At 39.7% G+C, this 19,854-nt stretch overlaps 1 protein-coding gene across 3 annotated transcripts; it reads left to right on the forward strand.

Annotated features, from left to right (window-relative positions):
* Nucleotides 1-1,210: 1,210 nt before the first annotated feature.
* CCDC14 (coiled-coil domain containing 14) lies at nt 1,211-10,463 on the forward strand. 3 transcript variants are annotated; one of them, XM_065671417.1, is made up of 13 exons: nt 1,211-1,279; nt 1,929-1,984; nt 2,438-2,513; nt 3,220-3,292; nt 3,379-3,519; nt 4,131-4,370; nt 4,458-4,552; nt 5,552-6,128; nt 6,640-6,781; nt 7,393-7,472; nt 7,913-8,131; nt 8,212-8,344; nt 9,063-10,463. In XM_065671417.1, exons 1-13 carry the CDS (start codon nt 1,253-1,255, stop codon nt 10,039-10,041), a joined length of 2,838 nt encoding a protein of 945 aa, XP_065527489.1. In that variant the 5' UTR covers nt 1,211-1,252; the 3' UTR covers nt 10,042-10,463. The 3 variants fall into 3 exon arrangements, with proteins under 3 accessions (XP_065527489.1, XP_065527488.1, XP_065527487.1); XM_065671416.1 differs by lacking the exon at nt 1,211-1,279 and having other exon boundaries at nt 1,583-1,984; nt 7,916-8,131; XM_065671415.1 differs by lacking the exon at nt 1,211-1,279 and having other exon boundaries at nt 1,584-1,984.
* Nucleotides 10,464-19,854: the final 9,391 nt, after the last annotated feature.

Here is a 19,854-nt window from a genome sequence, read left to right on the forward strand (position 1 = left end):
TGGAGAATATGGGACTGCCAGGTTTAGCCTGTACACAAAGTATCCACAGTTCCCTTTGACTTGCTACCAGCCTGCTTTTAGCTTGCAAGACATGAACTGTACAAGCAAGCAGAGGCCCTGAGGTAGTTTTATCAGCAGCATCCCTTGTGATGCCCTACTTTTCCTTCAGGGCAGCCCACCCACCTGCACAGCCCACTTTTCATGTATTTTATTTTATGAGTGCACAGAACCTCTGCCCCACAGGCCTTGTTCACAAAAGATCCATAATGCACCAGAGAGCATGCCTTGGGAGGACAGCACTGGGAGGGGAAGACCCAGCTATGGGAGGTGACTTTTTGCCTTATGGAGGGGCAGGTGACGGGCTGCTCAGCAGGGACAAGGCAGGAAAGCTGAGTCCTGAATCCCCCTGTACCTGGCACTTGTGGGGCCATACCTAGAATACTGTGTTCAGTTCTGGGCCTCTCACTGCAAGAGAGACACCGAGGTGCTGGAGCAGATCCAGAAAAGGTCAATGAAACCAGTGAAGTGTCTGGAGAGTAAGTCTTATGAGGGACAGCTGAGGGACCTTGGGGTGTTCAGCCTGGAAAAGGGAAGGCTCAGGGAGGACCTTATTGTTCTCTACAACTACCTGAAAGGAGGATGTAGTGAGGTGGGGTCGGTCTCTTCTCTCAAGTATCAAATCATAGGACAAGAGGTAACGGCCTCAATCTGCACCAGGGGAGGTTTATATCGGGTGTTAGGAAATATTTCTTCACAGAAAGCATTATCAGGCATTGGAACAGGCTGCCCAGAGCAGTGGTGGAATCACCATCTCTGGAAGTGTTCAAAAACCCTGTAGATGAGGCCCTCAGGGATCCGGTTTAGTTGTCCTGGGGTAAAGGTTGGACTTGATGATCTTAAATGCCTTTTCCAATCTAGATGATGCCCTGACTCTGTGGGACGAACCGCCTGCCCCGCAGCGACTGCCACCCACACAGCGCGCCTGACCCCCGCCCACTCCCTATTCTCTCCTCCGATTGGCTCCTCCTCGCTCATTCTTCGCCAATCCCCGACCGCGCTCCTTAACACAGCTCCTTCCCCTTCCCGCGCCATCTGCCGCCGGCGCGCAGGGAGGAGCCGCCGAGCAGGACAGGCCAGGGAGGTGTTAGCCCCGCCCCTCTGCAACGGCCGTTAGCCAGGCAGGCTCGGGATTGGCCGGCGTGTGGGCGGGGCGGTGGGTGGTTCCGCCTCCACATCGGTCGGTGCTGAGGTTATGGCGAGCGGCCCTCGGTCCTGTAAGGTGTGTGCATGTGGGCGGGTTGGGGTCAGTCTCCGGGCTTGGCCTCTCCTCAGCGGCCTCGTTACACTCCTTGTTCGCTCGGAGCGGGGCGAGAGGTGTCCCCGCCGGCTGCGGGGCTCGCAATCGGCGTAAAGACTGCTGCGGGGGCAGTGGGGCCCTCCGGCACTGTCTTTGCTTCCCTGGGCTGAGCCCAACAGCGTTTCCTCAGGGCTCAGCGGGTTTGTGTGTGCCGCAGCGAGCTCACTGCTCGGGGGTTCTTCGGACTTGGTGTGCCCGAGGTTTGTGCTGGCACCGTAGTTCATGCTTAAATGCCCCAAAGTTCAGGTGTATATTCATCGAGCTCAGTTTCAGTCTGGAATGTATGTTTGTGTGCCAGCCCTTGGCCTTGTAGTTAAGTGATTTAGCATATCTGTAGAATGCTGTGGCAGTTACTAAATCTTCATGCTGTAAATGTATGTTTTGTGAAAAGAAAACTACAAGATTCAGTCTGTAACTCTATCAGTGGGCTCCCTCCTTGGTCTGAGATGAGTAAGTTGTCTTTAACTGATCTGCCTTGGCAAAAGTTCTTGGAATTGGTGGGTAGTGGTAGTCTTCAATTATTCTGTGAAAGTACTTTATGAAAATCAGAGTACGTTTCTATAATCAACAGGTACTGTCTTCTGGAAGGCTAACAGGAGCAGCTAAATTAGCAAATGGAAGAAAACAGTAAGAACTTAATCATGAGTGCTAAGACAGCATATGTTTGGGTGTTTGGGAACCTTATCATAGCTCACAACTAGCCAGAAATTCTTTGTATATGTCAGAACATGTTTTCAGTGGCGAGACAGTACGGCCGGGTTCTAAGCAGCTCATAAGAAGGCAAACTGAGTAGAAATTTTGTCTGTAGAAACACAGGGTTGACTTTCTCTGCATATTTTATTTATAAAAGATTGTATTATCTATACTTGTTAGCCATACATTAGACTGTTAAGGCTGAATTCCCATTTGACATAAACTGTTAATATTGGCTAAATGTTTGTTGCAGCAATACAGAGTGTTCAGAAAGTTGTTTTGTTTCTAGATAAAATTAGTTTACTTTACCTTGTATTATTGAATAACGTAAATTTGTTACTTTGTATATTAAGGAGGTGGTATAAACACTGCATTTGACTTTTTCAGGTGTGGCTTAAGAAAAGGAAGTTATTCTAACGTGGATTCTGGATACACTCTCTATTCCACTGACTTTGGCAATCAGGTAATTACCTGACTTTTTAATACTGTCATCTCTGTTATTTAAAGAGAAGAGAAATCAGGATACTTTGACTAATAGAAAGAAAATAGGTTAATTTAGATATACTGCATCTGTACTAGAAATAGTTCCTGCAATGTTAAGCAAGAGCCATCTCTACACTGCATCTTGCAGATACAAGCAAGTTAGCTTTGTGTGCAGTGAATTTGACTCTGACAAATCTCATTAAGGCACAGGATATATTTTGCAAATACACTGTTTACAGGCAAGGGCTGGCCCTGGCAGAAATATAAACAGAAATACATTTCTTAGGTTTTGTGCTGAAAAGAGTGAGTTGTAGGGAGTAAGTGATGCAGTGCTGGTTTTTGTGTAGTGTTAAGTCAATTATCTCCCAAATAGAAATAGGCTGTAGATAATAGCTTAACTGTACATGGAAATTAGAATAAAACCATATACAATCAGTTACCAAAGCATGAAATCTAGCAAATAGTCATGTGTGCAGAAACACAGTTCAGTTATTTTGCAAAATTTGTGTGTTTGTAAACTTTTTTGTAATGAAAAAATAACCCATGGAACATGACACATTTTTGCTGGTTATCAGTTGTTCTTTTTCAGGTGACAATGTGGGGAGCACTTCCCTCTAAAATAGTATCTTAGTTTACTGAAAGAAAACAGTGGTACTTCTTTTCTGACTGCAGTATTCTTTGTGCAGGTTGATACTATTCATAATGGACTGGATCATTGTGCAGCCTTACTGAAGAATATCTTACAAAGCGAGGCTACAGGTTGTACCTATTGAAAAATTGCTACATTTTTATTTTTTGTAAGACTGTTTTGATTTGTTGACTAGTTTTCTTTCAACTAATATTAGGAAGGGAGACTATGCATAAACAAGCTGGGAAAAGAACTTCCATGAAAATTACTTCCAAGCCTTTGCTAACTAAAGGAAATACTTCCAAGAAGAAAGGGTTGAAAAAACCCATTACTTCTGCCCACATCCGAAAAGACATTGGTAAGTGGGCTTTCTTGGGCTTGCTTTTTTCTCAGACAACATTGAGAGACTTTTCAAGTTGCATCTCAAGAACAAGACTTCAGGTAATTGTTGTCATTTGTTATAGGATGATCCATGGATGAATCTACAAAGGGATGTAGTATTACTCATTGCCTTTTAGAAACCTTAAATGTTTACTGAGCAGTTACTAAAATTCACAAATGTTTGATCTTCATTTACAGGGAAGAAAATTGAGTATGTTTACAAACACCAACATCATCAAGTTTAGCTGGTAGAAGTGTAGAGGAGAATGATAATACCCATGTCCTTTTCCTTTGGACAGTGAAGCATTAGAGTTCTTATAGCTGTGTATCCCAAACAGAGACTAAACTGTCTTGGAGTTAGGTGTCCAGCAGGCTTTTCTCAAAGATCAGTCTCTGGAAGCAGGGAAGTGTTGCAATAAATAGTAAGAACTCAAATGGTTTAGTGGCCAGAGTGTTTAAATAGAAAGGTAGATGCAGTGCTGCAGGTCAGGTTGCTCTCAGTTGAAATATTTCAATTTTTCTTAGCATTTCTCTCTCTTTCCACCTCATTTCTTTTGTTGGGTTTTTTTGTTCTTTCTTTCTCTATAGTGCCAATATCAAATAGAAAACTTGCCTCATCCACCACACCTTCTACTGAGAGAGAACTTCCCAGTGCAGCAAAGAACCAGATGGTTCAACCAGTTCACTCGCCTTGCAGTCAACACTCTCCTGTGTCACATCAGAAACTGTATGAGCATGTGCAAACTCAGATGTCTCTGATAACTGGCCAACCACCACACAACAGTAACAAAACTCCTCCTGTGACTCCTTTTCCTACCTCAAATCACGGTTAGTAGAACTATGAATGTAGAGCCCTCTATTTTACTGTATAAATTTTGCCAAAAATTGCCCTGATAGAGTGTCATTTCCTTTTAGGATGTCAAAATGCTACAGCTTTTAATTATCAATTACCTACTTGCATGTCAGGTCTGACCCTTCAGCATTCAGCTCATCCTTTATCTACTCAGTCAGTAAGTAAAAGCTCGGTTCTGACTATTAGTAAGCATTTAAAATTAGCACTGCCTATTTATTTATGCATGCAATGAAGTGCATGGGTTTTCTTGGGTGTATGTAATAATTTTCCTTAAAGAAAATATTTGCATATTTCAACCTCTAGTGATGAACTGAATAAATAATGAGAGAAAATACTGCTATTTAAAATCATTTTATATAGACAACAAAAAATGAAAGTAGAGGCATTCCAAGTGACTGATTGTTTCTTTGTGGTGAATTCTGTAATGGACACCAAACATGGAAGGTGCAGGAAGTAATTCATTACTGTTAATAATTCTCAGTAATGCATATTTAGTATTATTAACCAAATCCTAAGAAGAGAAATCATGTTTCATATGTAGCTTTTCCCTGCCGATAATCAAATTGATTATTTCTTCAGACACTGTAATATCTTAGAGTATCATTTTAAAATACTTGTACATTTCAGGGTATAGCATAGAGCTAATGGAGAGTACCAACTACCACCTTGGGAAATGTGGTAAAGGGCTTGCACCTTGAAACTGTAAGACTGTAGGCTTACCTTCCATCTGCAGGCAGTTGATGTATAGCTAGTGCTGTTCGTGACTTTTAAGAAGTTCATCTAATTAAAATGTTGAAAGGTAACAGTGTTGTCTTTTATTTCTTCTGTGTTCTGCTTTGATTGAAGAAATGAGTGTTCATAATGAAAAAAGATCAACAAAACACTGCTGAGGCTTTGTCTTTACAGAACAGCTGTAAAAGAATTGTGCTTTAATGTTGCCAGTAATATTTAAGATAAAGGTTATTAAACTAGATTTGCAATTTAATTACTCCTTAATATACTGGGAAATTATGCAATGAATGAGTTGTAGTTGCTTTTATAATTTGCAAAGAATTGATCAAGACTGTGGAGTCAAAGGTAGTGTTTTGTTTTGGTTTTTTTTAAGTTTTTAAAAAGAATCATGTCAATTATTTTAATAGAAATATTCTTTATGTAGGATGTCCCTGTAGACAGTGGCAATGAATGTATTCCAAAGATGGGAGGACCTGTGGTTTGCCCAGTAGTTTCTGCTGCTTCTACTACTGCTGTGCAAATACAGACTGCTAGTGTTCACCCTAGTGTGATCCCTTGTATAGCATCAGTTGTATCAAGTAACTCTACAGTGCCTGCACGGATACCATCATCTTCTGGTGGAGAGATGATCCCAAACCACAAACAACAGATGAAAGAAGTAGATTTGATTCGATGCATACAAGCTCACCTGGCCCTGTTACAATCACATGAAGTGATGAATGGCAGGACTGAACAGAAGTGCCATTGTCATTGTCCAGCAAAATGTAATGCTTCAAGTAACGAGGAGGAGGATACTTCTGAAGAACACAGTGAGGACATGGTCAACAAAGAAGATGAGTTGCATGTACTTGATGTAGCCCCAGTGAGAGATGCAAGCTGCAAGACAAGTTCTATGAATGAAGTTCCAAAATGTAGAGAAGAAAGTCCAGAAGAAACAGCCCATCAAGTTAAGACTGTAAAATACCTCCTGGGAGAGCTCAGAGCACTGATAACAGATCAGGGTGAGGACACTGTCATTATGTAGTAGATTGATTACATAAAAATAACATGAGCTGTGTTGAATGAGCCTTTCAGTTTTTGGAAACGTTACATGTCTGATATGTGACATCTTACAGTGGTTTTCCACAGCTGCTATAGCTTTGTATTTCACTCTGGATAAGTATGGAATTATTTTTGGAGTATTTTAACGTTTTCGTAACATCTAGCGTAAAGAAAGTTTTTGTTTTCGTATACACTGTTCTCCCCTGAGAAAGGGAGCAGTGTAGACAGATTGCAACAGCCGTCCCACCAAGTTGGTCAGAGAGGTGGTGGGCTGTGATTTATCCAGAACCTAAAGCATAGTTTTCATAGTCAAGCTTAACAATTGTACATAAACAAATATAGTTAAAGAGGAGGTACTCATGGAAAAAAAGTTGATACTGTATATCACTTTATAGACTGCTTAGTCTTACATAAAATATTATTGTCATATTACAGGCTTATATGTCTTTTATTTCCCCTCACCTCTTGCAGATGATTTGGAAATGTTAAGGTTGATGAGTGAAATTGAAGACTGTGTATCATTGCTCCCAGCTGTAGTGGGAAGTACAAATGTGCAAGCTGAAATAGCACTAGCTTTACAGCCTCTCAGGAGTGAAAATGCACAGCTGCGTAGGTTAGTAACTTGTCAAGGATTCTATATTCACTGCAAATGCACCTGAAGTGTCTAACTGGTATTCTAAATTGAATATTTTATTGTTGTGTGTGTTACAGCACTTTCATTCTTGTCTGTGCAGTATTTATATACTAGAAAGTGTGTTGGTAAGGTTGTATTGTTTAGATAATTCACCAAGTATTAACCAAGACTTTGGTTAATACTGATGTTTTAGTAGCATCAGTTACATTGTTATTGGGTCTTTGTCTGGGTGAGATCAACGTATCATTCTCTCTGAAAACTACAGTAGCAAGATAGTTAGCCTGCTTATATTCTTTTTGTAGTGGATTCTCAAAGGCAAAAATGTCTCTCAGGGGAGCTCGCAAATACATAACTGGGTAGCATTTTGTTTAAGAACAGAAAGACATTTACCAGAACTTCTAAAGGGTCTTTTTTGTTGAAGAAATATGGGAATGTAAGAAAAATGCATTATTAAAACTTTTTTATATTTCTGAAACATTGTGACATTTAATTCTCAATAGCAACTTCTTACCAAACTGATGTTAAAATGCAGCAGTTTTGAACTTATTCTGAACTCTCTAAATTTGTGCTTTTTCACAATTCATATATAGGAGGCTCAGAATGTTAAACCAGCAACTTGGGGAACGAGAAAGAAGTGAGAAGACATTTGGACAGAGCTGCAACTATGAATGTAAGGTACTAATAGAAGATGATGCTTGTTAGGGGCATTTTTGTTAAAGCTTTGTTTAGATATATATATATAGAGAGACATATATATATAAGGATATATATATAAATAAAAAATAACAGTACGTCTTGTTCCCTTTAGTGGTAACTGAACTAAGTGTTGTGGTTCTAACCAGATGACTGCACTTGCATGTATTGTTGTGCCTCTTTAGACTCCACATAGTGAGACTCAGCTCTTCAGCTGCTGAGCAGATTATCTTTCCTTTTGTTCCTGTTAAAATGAATATGACAGATAATTAAGAAGAAAGCTTTACTTTTATCCTGCTGCCTCAAAAAAAAACTTCTATCTGTAAACAAAATTCATATTACCAAAATTATTTTAAAATTCAGATTTAGAAATTCAAACTGTACCACACAAAACAAACTTTGTTTTATTTTTGGTAGTAGTTTCTTTGCAGTCCTTGAATATGATGCTCCAGAGTCAATTGAAAGAATCTCTGAAAGGCCTTGAGTCACTACAAGCTAAAAATGAAGAACTATTTAAAATAATAGAAAGTCAGAAAGAGGAAAATAAACGTCTTGCAAAAAAAATTCAAGATAAAGAAGTAGAATTGCTTGAAAACAAACAACATTATGACATTCATTCTACCAGGCTCAAGATTGGTACGTGTTTTGAATTTGTTTATTCTTCATTTAGTGTTTTAAAACTTAAATAATAAGGAAAATTCTTCTTGGTATTTTAGAACTGGAGGAGGCACTAGCAAACGTGAAGAGCTTTCAGTTTAAGCTAGAAGCTTCAGAGAAAGAAAATAAGATTTTGGGTATAACGTTACGTCAGCGTGATGCAGAAGTTAACAGACTGCGTGAATTAACCAGGTATTGACAGGCGTTTTGTTTCCATTTCTTTCCCCCACCCCTTCCCCCACACACATCGTGTTTGGACCTGATGTGCACAGGAAGTTAAACTGTTTCTCTGTCTTTTTTTATTGTTGATACTGATTGGAATGGCAGAATATTTTTTTAATCAACACTTGAGATCCTGTAATAGAGCTTCAGACACATCACACACTTCTGTGATTACTACACTGACCACCAGATGGTAGTATAGTGATGTCTTATTAAGTGTATATGTATATACTATATACATAAGCATTTAAGCATTCATGTCTTTTGACGTACAAAGCAGAAAATTAGAAGAATTTATTTATTAATTTAGGTGTAGTGGGAAGCATAATTCAGAAAAACGTTCTTACTGATTTTGATAACAGTTTCTATATGCTTTGTAACAGTTTATTGATACCAGTTTGTTTCATTTTGTAGTACTCAAAGCAGGTAAACCAAGAGCATCATTGGGTTGTGCTGTTTTTGGTTACTTTACAGGCACATTGAGATGAGCTGCAGAAAAAAAATGAAGAAACTTTGAATTTGGTCGCGCACTGCATTTATGCTACATTTTATAATGCGTAGCAACAGAATTTTAGCTTTGCTGCAGTCTGATAAATCTAAACTTTTGGTGTTATATAAAAGCTTTAAAATATTTTTTTTTCTTTTAGTGACTATCTTTAAATCTGATTAATTGATCTTATCTTAACAGAACTTTGCAGGGCAGTATGGCCAAACTTCTGTCTGACCTTACAGCAGACAACATTAGACCCAAACCTGAAAAAGGTCTCTCACAGTCCCTTTTGGAAGACTACGAAAAGCAGATGCAACCTGATCCATTTCCTGGAAGTACTTCAATAATCACTTATCTTAAAAAATTGGAAATGGATCATATTTTGACAGATACAGAACCTCAATTCTCAAATAAAATTGGAGAATTAGAAATGCAAAATCTGGCCTGTGGGAAGTTTGCTGTGGAAGGAAATAAAATAAACAGTGCATTCTCAGAAGAAGGAGCATCAACTCCCAGAACACAACGAACCTCACTGAAGCAAGATGCAAAAACAGCCAGTGATTCTGGAACTTTACTAGATGACCAAAACAGGTTGGACGAGACTGTTTATATTGCATTGACTAGCGGTGCCTCTATAAAACAGCCAACCTCCGAAAGAACTGGTGTGCAACCCCAAAGTAGAGGGTCTTCTAAGATGTTGGACTACCACTGTGAGGTTTCTAACTCTGTGCCGCAGAATGGATGTGAGATCTCAAAGGATCCAACTGTTCTGGATAAATTAAGCGCTGGGTACAACATGAAAAAGACTATGGAAAACCTGTTTGAAGTTACAGGGGATAAAGTGAAGCCAGAAGGGGAAAAAGTCCAGATGAGGCCAACAGGCATTGCAAATGGAGCTGTGAAAGACTTCACAGATAAACCAGACCAAACTCAGCCTGGTAGATACCCTTGCATACCAATGCTATTTCTGAAGGAGATATCTCAGAAAAAAGGCAGTGAAATACCTGATTTCAGTTCCATGTCATTTGATATATCTGGGAAGTCTGAGTGGAGTGCATCCTCTTACTCAACTTTTACTTCTCGAGATGAAGAGGACTTTAAGAATAGCTTAGCAGCTTTGGATGCCAACATAGCTAAGTTACAAAGAACTCTGCAAGATAGCATGATCAGGCAATGAGTATGAGGAAACAAAATGGGGTGCACTTGGTTGGATTACTTAAGTTTTTCTGAAGTGTATTAATAAGCATGGTACTGCTAGAAGTATTCATATTTTTTATATGAAATGACTGGCTCCTAGCTGTTTAAATTATGGATGGGATTTGTTCCTCATTAAGCTGTGGTGCTGCTTCTTTTGATGTGTACATCTTGAGATAACTAGATATAATAACTAAATTATGACTTGGTTTTATACTCTTTTGTTGCAAAATTAATTCTTAGACCTACACACTGGTCTGAGTGTGTAGAAAAATGCCTTTTCAATGATGACTTAGGTTTATACTCCTTAATTGCAAAATTAATTCTTAGAATAGCACTTTATAGCTATTTAAGAAACCAGTGTACTGTTGGCAGTACAGTTTTTCTATTAAATAATAAAGTACACTTGCGTGCTTTTTCCGTGTGCTTTTTCAAAGTAATAAGAACAGCGTTGGGAGAGATTTGAAGTCAGTTGTGATAAAGAGAAATCTTAATTTCATTATCATTTGGCTGTTAAAAAATTGGAAGCATACTTATTTTCCATGGCTATGACTGTGTGTTTCAAGAAACTAGCTCCTTGCTCTGGTTTGCAATTAGCAGTAGTGTCTACATCAAAGAAACAGGTGAACATGACTGTTTTATTCAGCTGCCAAATTGGGTTTTATCACAAAAAAATATTTTTGACAGAAAATTGAGCAGTTTAGGGGTTGCTCAAAGAATCACCATCAAAAGTGAATAGTTTTACAGTAGTAATGAATAGGGGAAGTTTAATATGAATTTATAAAAGCATGACATAACGATATTTGATGGCAAGGTTCACTCTTTTACTTACTGCATGGATGAAATATACAAAGGAAAATGGAGGTAAAATCAAGCTAAAACAATACATACAGAAACCAAAGGCACAAAAGGGTAAGGGAGACCCACCCATTGAGTCATGAGGTTTGGAGTAGATCCCCTGAATTTCTAAACTCCTGATGGTGCCTATGTGCTGCTGGGTCTAGTCTTGGTCTCTGACTTGAACAGTGGTACATATGTGAAGGGTCACAGGAGTACCGGTTCAGCACAGACAGGATTTTTACGCAGCTTTCACCTTGCAGCAATCTGGTTTTAAGGTAGATTAGCGTGAGTCAATGTCTTGAACATAAGTGTCCTGCCTTGACAAGATAGGTCTCTCAGAGTTGTTTGGTATTTTTTTAAAGAGAAATGGGGGTGCAGAAGGTTAAATTGAATGTCCTTCATTACTGGTTTAGTTCCCTGTCTTTTTTCTCTTTTCCCCAAAGAACAATAGGAAGGTACCATACATGGGAAAGAGGTTCCATAGGTGGAGGCCAGGGAAGAGCTAGCTACAGAGTTATCTCTGCAGGAAACATTGAGAGCTACAGGTGCTAAGTCAGGACCATGCTGGTCCACCAGAAAAATGCAGCCACCATGCAGGATTTGCAGTATATGGTAGATCCCCTAACATACATAAAGTAATCCTTTTTCACTTATCCCTGGTAAAACTTAGATTTCAGTTTTGAGCATTGTTCTTGAAGAAAGAAGTTAATTAAATGGAGAGTCCAGATGAGGGCAAGGAAAGAGCAATCCATGATCTGTTCCTTTCTACAATTCTGGTTTAGGTTATAGATTTTACAAATGTTAGATTTTATCTAAACTAAGAGAACATGGTGCCTGTGGATGAGCACAGAACAAACTGATGCTGAGAAACAGAAGCAGTAACAGGCTTCAGCTGACACAAAAGAGAGAAATTAGGCATTAGTGAAAGCTGGCAAACCAGTACAATTAGCAAAGCATTGGAATATTCAGTGTGAGGAAGTCATGGGAATTCCACAGTTGCTGAGGTGTCAGACATTTGTTGGGCATAAATACAGAAAGTCTGAACTGAGCCACCCAAACTGGCTCCTGCAGAAACAGGAGGTGAGAGAAGAATTAATGCAGTCTGTTGTTCTTGACAGGGCTTTCCGTATCTTGGTGTCAAGAATATGTGTCTTGCAAGCGTTTAAGTTAGAGGTGTGGGAGGGTGGTGTTATTGCTATCATTCTTTCCTCTTGCACCCTTGCATCACTTAAATGCTGGTTTTTGTGTCTCATGGTTTTTCAGGGTAGACAATAGTATAAGGACCTGAATTTAAGACTGTGTTTTCTGTGGTGTTGCTTATTTGTTTTCCTAGAAAGCAGTGTGCTTCCTGGTGCTGGCCTTTTCTTTTATGTTTCCATGCAAGACAAAAGTCCCAAGTTTTACTACTTTGAAGAATTTTATTTTCTTCCATGGTTACTTGCTTGAATTAACACATTTTAAAGTTAGGGCACTGTCCATGCATTGTGCTGTGAAGCAGTTCTGTGATTATTTTAGTTACTGGTAACTGAGCAATAAAAAGGTATGAAGACAACACATTGCAAAAGATGCCAACTGGCATTCCTGCTTCAAAAAAGGAAAGTCAGACAAAATACTGACTTCAGTGATTTAGAATGCTTTTAAGGCTTGGCCTGGATTTCTTAGTACTCTTCCACTACTCATGCTCGAATTCAAAAAAAAAAAAAAGGTTGATGGTATGAAAGTAAACAGGTTTAAATTACTTACAAGCAGTTTCAGTGTAGAAGGCTAGGACTTACTCCATTTGAATGAGGGTATTTGTGATGGCCGAAGCTAGTTGCAATCTGTTTAAAGCAGCTGTGGTGTCAAGATGTCCAAGCATATTTTCATTGAGAGCATTTGCATTCAGTTCTATCTCAATGGGGGAAGATGTTACACCATCTTACTTGTGTCGTATTCACCATTGCGAAGTTCAAAGAGTGAGATGACTACTGGAAAATCTTTCTGGGGTAATGGGATATGAGGAGGTTTGTAATATGTGTCCTTCTGTTGGAGGAGAATTAAAAAAGGAAACAGGAAAAGGGAGTCTTTAATATGGTTCTATTGTAAGTAATTATAATTTATAGCATATTTTCAGTATTTACAAAGATTTACAATTGAACTTGATGAGGCCAAGCTGAGAAAAGCGCAACTAGTTGGGCTGCAGAGTTCTTATTACAGGAAACTTAATTGCTCATACAGACAAACAAGTGTTCAGGAGAACTTCCCAGCTTGGCCAGCAAAGCTGGTGTCAGGTTCTGTTCATCTCTGTATCAGTCTCCAAATATGAGGGCTATAGGAAATTTGTATATTCGATATAAAATCATGGTTCTATGCTCAGTAATAGCTGCTGTGAAACCTCTCTCCTGTTCAAGGATTAACTTGCAAGGAACAGCTCAGCAGCTGTAACTTGAGTTCTCATGTAGCCTTTTCTAGGTTTTTCTTTTAGCCACGAGAGAGAAGATACAGGAGTTTCATTTTTACAAAGCATAGTCTGTGAAGCCAACATCTGCACTTTCCAGTGATATGGAAAAGAAAGGAACTCTTAAACCACATTTCATCAAGATCTTAACAGTCATTTTCCTTTCCTTATGGAACAGGAAGAAGTTTGGCACTACTCCAGAACCCAGGATACCTGAGTTTAACCCATGTAGTTCTTTGCTCTGACTTCTTGAGCAATGACGTCTATAGTCCAGTGTCTCATTCAAAGAATTGGGGAAAGAATTGCTGCCTTATGACTATGTCCAAGTTGATCAAAGACATCATAAGTAACAAAAAAGCCTTATTTGCTGAAGTGAAGCCAGTGTTGCATCTGTGTGTGTAAACCAACTGCCTGGGACACCATATGTTGACAAATGGCAACATTTACCTCTGTATAGAAGGAAGGTTTGACAGCTCACACTGCGTTTTACAGAATAACAATAATCGCTACTGGTGCCTCAAGTGCCTTTCTTAAGTCATCGACTTACACCAGCATCCTTAGCAAGGGTTGAGTTGCTGGAGCAGGTCCAGAGAAGGGCAGCAGAGCTGGTGAAGGGTCTGGAGCACAAGTTTTATGGGAATTGCTGAGGGAATGGGGGTTGTTTAGACTGGAGAAGAGAAGGCTCAGGGGGGACCTTACTGCTCTCTACAGCTGTCTGAAAGGAGGATGGAGAGAGGAGGTTACCGGTCTCTTCTCTCAAGCGATGAGTGATAGGACAAGAGGTAACAGCCTCAGGCTGTACCAGGGGAGGTTTAGGCTGAATATTGGGAAAAGTTTTCTTCGCCAAGAGGATGATCGGTCATCAGAACAGGCTGCCCAGGGCAGTGGTGGAATCGCCGTCCTTGAAAGTGTTCAGGAACTATAGATGGGGCCCTTAGTGACATGGTTTAGTGGTGGACTTGGCAGTCCTGGGATAATGGTTGGACTTGATGATCTTAAAGGTCTTTTCCAACTAAATGATTCTATGATTCTATGAAGTGACACCAATAGTATTGCAAGTTCACCAGCAGCAACACATGATGAAAATCTCCTTTTGCATGCATGTGAACATCCATTACTGAAGTTTTTACACTGTGTTCCAAAGACAGTGTTAAAATACCGCTTTACTGACTGGAAAAAGAGCAGCTTAAACTAGTTAAATTATAGTGACCATCTGTGCTACAGTTGATATTATGTGGCTTATAGGCTCTTTAAGCATTTGCATGTCTAAAGACTACTTAGAAGTATTGCTTCTTTTAAGACTCCTGATTTTGTCCAAGCCCACGATGAATTCTGGCCACTTGGCTGCTGCAATCAAACAGCCAAAACATATATTTTCTTACTGCCTCCGCCCAGATTCTGTTCTGTATTTAGAAACTTGTAGTGATGGTTTTGGACTTGCAATTACGTTATTAAGCTAAGTGTAAAATATTTTTCTTGGCATAATCTAGAATATAAATAGCTTTATCATCAGTTTCAGGTTCTCTTTATTCCTCTAGGGAATGCCAGTTCTCTCATAGCTAGTCTCAGAACTAAGATCATCCCAACATCACCCTTGTCCTAATGCCCCCTTTCCAAGAAACACAAGCAAAGCAGGGCCAAGAACTCTGCTCTGCCAGCCCCAAGGCTTCAGACAGACAACACAGAATTAGTGCTCTGTGCAGATGTTGCCATACGTTTCCTCACCTTCATCCCCTTTCCCTCCCAGTCTGCAGGGATGCAGTAGTTCACCATGATGTTGAGCTCTCTCCAGCACCAGCGTTGTCTTCAACCTAAGTTTGCATTTCTGTTCAAGGAATTTTTCACCACGCCATTTTTATCTCCCACATCGGTCCCTCAGCCAGGGCTTGAAATGTAAAAGCTACTGATTTTCACCTTCCCTCTGTAACACAAAGCACATAGGAATGTTCCCAGTCCAGCTTTTAAACCATGACCCTGTGTGTGAGAGGCATGGAGTCTCCCTGTAGGTAATGAAGCTAGAGTGTAAGTAAGTGATTACTTTCATAGCAGCCATTGACTAAGGAATGACAAGCTCATATGAGATTTTGAAGTGAGTTCTTTCAAAAGCACTATCTAAAAAAAACCCTGTTCATCAACAATCCCATTTGCCCAATGTAACATATACTGAGCAAATGTAGGCATTTGCCTGTTCAAGCTCCCTAGTTCTTCCCAGGAGCATTCCTGAACAGGGCCCTGCAACAACTGCTGTGCTGTTGAGGTCTCTGAGATGTCCTGCCTCACGGAGTCACAGATACCTACCTTCCTTCTGCAAGCACAGGCAGCAATGCCAACAGCAATGCCAGCCAAAACGATAGCCAGCAGCATGCGCACGGACTGGGGAATGGCCCAGCTCCATTCATTTACTGTGTTTGATGAATGCACACAGAACACTCCCTGGCGGGCTAGCACTGTCTTCGCTTCTGTCCCTGCCATCTGAAAGTGCACCGCAACACCAAAGGGTTAAGATCATCCCCTGAAAAAGCACCACTTCCAGCACTGTGCTCACAGCACATTCGCTACAGCAGAGCCTCTCTCCTAGCAGCTGGCTGGGAAATGAGCAGGAATCATCACCACAAACCCACTGACACCGTTCATGCAGACTGTCTCAGGCCATGTATGGAAGAGCTGCTATTGTTAGTGCCACTCAGGAAATATTCTGGGGAGTGTGTAATTGTTTACGCTCCGATTCTTTTATCAACGCTTAATTAACTGCAGTTACAACACATGTTCACCATTAATATTTCAGATTACTGAGATGTTTGTTAAATCTGTTCGGTCGCTCTTCTCAGAAACTTCCACCAAAGGTTCCAAAAGTGACAGGGCATAGTCCTTGCAGTACTAGCCCCTTCTTGCTTAAGGGTGTTCAAGTATGATCTTGCATGACTTCTCCATTTTGTGACAATACAAAAGGGACCATTTCTGAAAGTTATCTGATGCTGATTGAATTTTATTCCTTTGTAAACAGCTCTGGGCATTTCTAAACACTGTTTTACCCAGCTACAACAAAAGCTGTTGTCATTCAGCCATGCTGCAGAAAATGATTACTTTGATTTGGCCACATCTTCCAAATACACTGTTCCATCAGTCATTTCATCCCACAGAAGCCACAATGAGAAACATTTTGCTTCTAAAGTCCAGAGACCACTTCTAAAAGTGTGGAAATTTTCCCCCAGTTGGCTTCTTTGGCTGATCTTCTCTGCTGAAGTAACTGAGCAGCAGCTTCTTTACCTTTTAAATAGGAGCATACCTAGCCTAAATTTACTGAAAGACTGGTTTTCCTTGTACAGAGACCTGGGAGGACAGCGAGTGAAGTCATATTACGCTGCCTGGGTTTTGTTCAAAAATCAGTCAGGGCTCCAAAATACAGAGAAAACCCCACCCTTTTCTTTTTGAAGATTACTTTACAGGCTTGCAAGATTCATTACTTGGGTCACAAGGCTTGAAGTTGATCATTCTCAGCCTATGCGCTAGACAGTCTGGCTGTGTAGTATGCCTAGTCATTAAAGATTTAATGACTGTGGTTTTGCAGCATTTTAAAGAAGTTGTTCTGACAGTTTGAGGGGACATTAACTAGCCTTGTTCCCATCCACCTCTTGCAAATACTGACAATTAAATCAAGATTACAATTAGTGCACTCCTTCAATGCATTATTGCAGTTGTGTTTGATGAAACCTGGAAACATCATTCTGTTAACACTGAGAAGACTGCACTTTTTTTTCTTCTGGAACAGTTGTGCATTTCTTGGTCTAATCTTTGTGGCTTCATGCTTATATATTAAAGACTCTCCCTTTCCTTCCTGCTGAACTTCTTCCTTTGAAAGTACCATATTGTACATGGTTCTGCTCCCACCTTTCTTCCAATGAAACCCTTACTGGGATAAAAGTCTTCCTCAGTTGTGCACCAGAGGAAACAAACTCTTACTATAATGATACCTGAATGTCTGTGGGTAGTTCGTTATAAATCACACTTCTAACTTTCAGGGTCACTCTATTTCCAAGCCAAGTTCCCCAAAGAATGCTCATAGAGGTTTCTGTGCTTGAAATCAGTGTGTCCTGGTTCCAAGCCTGCAAAGGCAACTCTGCATCTCAGTTTTAGCATCGGGACCTGTATTTATTAGATTATTCAGTACTTACAGTATTTAATAGGAAAACTAATAGCTGAAGGGATGCTTTAACTAAATTTGCAATTACTCTGTTCTTCCTACTCCACCCATAATTGATAATTGCAATATTTTCATGCTTCAGTCCCAGTGTGTTCACTGAAAGCTTCCATTAATCTAGATAGTATTAGGACTATGACTAGAGGGGTAACCAGATTTTATTGAAAAGTGATTTTTTTTTTCCAGAGGCATGGGGACTTAAAAGGCCCTCCCAAAATAGATAAGGAGAAAGATTTAACTTCATAGTCTTTACCTTCCTTTGCTGAGGGCAGCAGGTATTTTATCTACAGATAGATAGAGCGCAACTAGCAATAATCACCACACTGAAATCTGTGCAGCCATTAGATGTGTGGCCTGTGTGTTAATTCAGAATCACTGTGTTATTCTTCTATCATCATATTCTTTCCTCCGAGGGATCAGTACCAGGATGATGTCTCCTGGTCCATTTCTTACAAGAGAGAGCTTTCCTATGTACAAAAAAGGTTAACACAAATGAAGAAAGGTTTGAGACTTTGTGATAAATGCAGGTTTGTGTGTAGTGCTTCTGGAACAAAGAAAGCAGTTTGCTAGTCAGACGTATTCAGATCAGTCAGTTATTATAACACTGAAGGGCTGCCTTTGCACAAGTATTCTGATTCTGCTTCCAGTCAGATCAAGGACTGATACTTACTAGTGAACCTACTCACAATCCATAAAGATATGAAAGGCATGATTTTTAAATTTTAAAAAAACCCAGCCCATTCTCCCCCTTTTCAGTTATGCACCAGCTACAACCTGTATCCAGTAACAGGAAATCAGTATCCAGTACTATATCCAGTAACAGGAAATCAGTTTCAAAGAAATGCTGTAAAAGTCATCCCCGCAATGTGGCATCAATACCACAAGCTATAGAACTTGCTTTGGATTTTTTGAAGATGAAAGCTTTGCTTTCCTGGCCACTTTTTCTGTCTCTGCGTAAAGACAAACACGGATCACTACCTTAGCCCTGATCACAGAGATAAGCTCTATCTAAAGCTGAATATACTTAACAGTGAGAGCAAAACGAACAGTTTCCTCTTAGGCATTTCAAAACGAAGCCATTGAAATTTATCACTATACCTCTAAAAAGGCTTCATATATAATGTAAGAATATAGACAACTTTTCACTAGAGTTATCATTACATTATATATTTTCAATGAAGTAAAGGCTTTGGAGATTAGATGAAGAGCTAAGGAATACAGAACAGTAATTGAAAGAATTCTAAAATCGTACCCATAAAACAAGTCAGAAAATCATAAGCAAGCTTTAACTGTAGCAACCAACTTCTGGACCCTGTACCTTCATGTTTTTGCTAATCTTTAAACCACACCTACAAACTAATACATAAAATAAAGCCTAGGTTTATTTGTTGAGCCAGGTATAAATCAAAGCACTTTCACTCCACCACATTCTGTTTCGACTGGCAGATGGCAACACAGCTATAGGGTCCCAGGAGTTAGCATTCAGGAACAGCTCCTGGTAGCTTTAGATTACTTGTTCTAAGGAGTTCCTTGAACATTCTTAATTTTTCTGATTAGGCTGAGCAAGGAATTATGGTTAAACATCCTGCTAAACTTGTTTCCAGTAGTAATTTTAATAAGCATTTTTCCTTATGTGATTGTATTTTTTGTCTGATAGTGGGACTCTGGCAGCTGTCTTTTACCTGAGCATTGGACGTACCAAACATATTTGTAGGAAATCATGCTTTTGTCCTATTTATTGTCTTTAACACTAATAAATATGTTTTGGGGAAAGATAGGCTTAAAAAGATGCTCTAGACTTCTGGAGAAGGGGCGAGTTGGTGACTGTGATGGTCCTGGTCTCTCAAGAGAAATTCGTATGTAGAGCTGGAGCTGCCTGGGAAAGGTCTTTCTCCTGCACTGCTGAGCTCTGTTGCCTGCATCATTACGTCTGATACGCAATTTTCCTGAAAAGCTCAAAACAAAGTGAAGATATACGTACAGTAAAACCTTGCTATGTTATGTGGCTTTACGTGCTTTGACTTTGTTTTTTCTATGACTTTTGAAGCTTTGTTGCTTTCCTGGTATCATTCTGATCATCTGAAAACTCATATAAGCATGAACGAATGCTCTAAAGATTGCAAAGTAAGATAGTGCTTCCTGTTTTATTAGAGAGATATATATCTAGGAATACCATCTCTTCCCTCATTGCTCAAGGAAAGGGCATGGGCCCAACTTATTACAGTCACAGTGAATGGAAGTGAAAGTCAGGCTGGGACTAGAAACAGACAAGAGAGAGTGAGAGGTAAGATAGAGAGAAAATTTCATTCTTAGATAAAGGA

The sequence above is a fragment of the Lathamus discolor genome, chromosome 3 (assembly GCF_037157495.1).
Source record: "Lathamus discolor isolate bLatDis1 chromosome 3, bLatDis1.hap1, whole genome shotgun sequence".
NCBI lineage: Eukaryota > Metazoa > Chordata > Aves > Psittaciformes > Psittacidae > Lathamus > Lathamus discolor.

Coding starts and splice junctions, on each gene's coding strand:
- CCDC14 (XM_065671415.1), top strand. CDS start 1,896: ATGAAAATCAGAGTACGTTTCTATAATCAACAGGTACTGTCTTCTGGA. Junction 2,514..3,219: donor CCACTGACTTTGGCAATCAG/GTAATTACCTGA, acceptor TTCTTTGTGCAG/GTTGATACTATTCATAATGG. Junction 8,345..9,062: donor AGACTGCGTGAATTAACCAG/GTATTGACAGGC, acceptor TTATCTTAACAG/AACTTTGCAGGGCAGTATGG.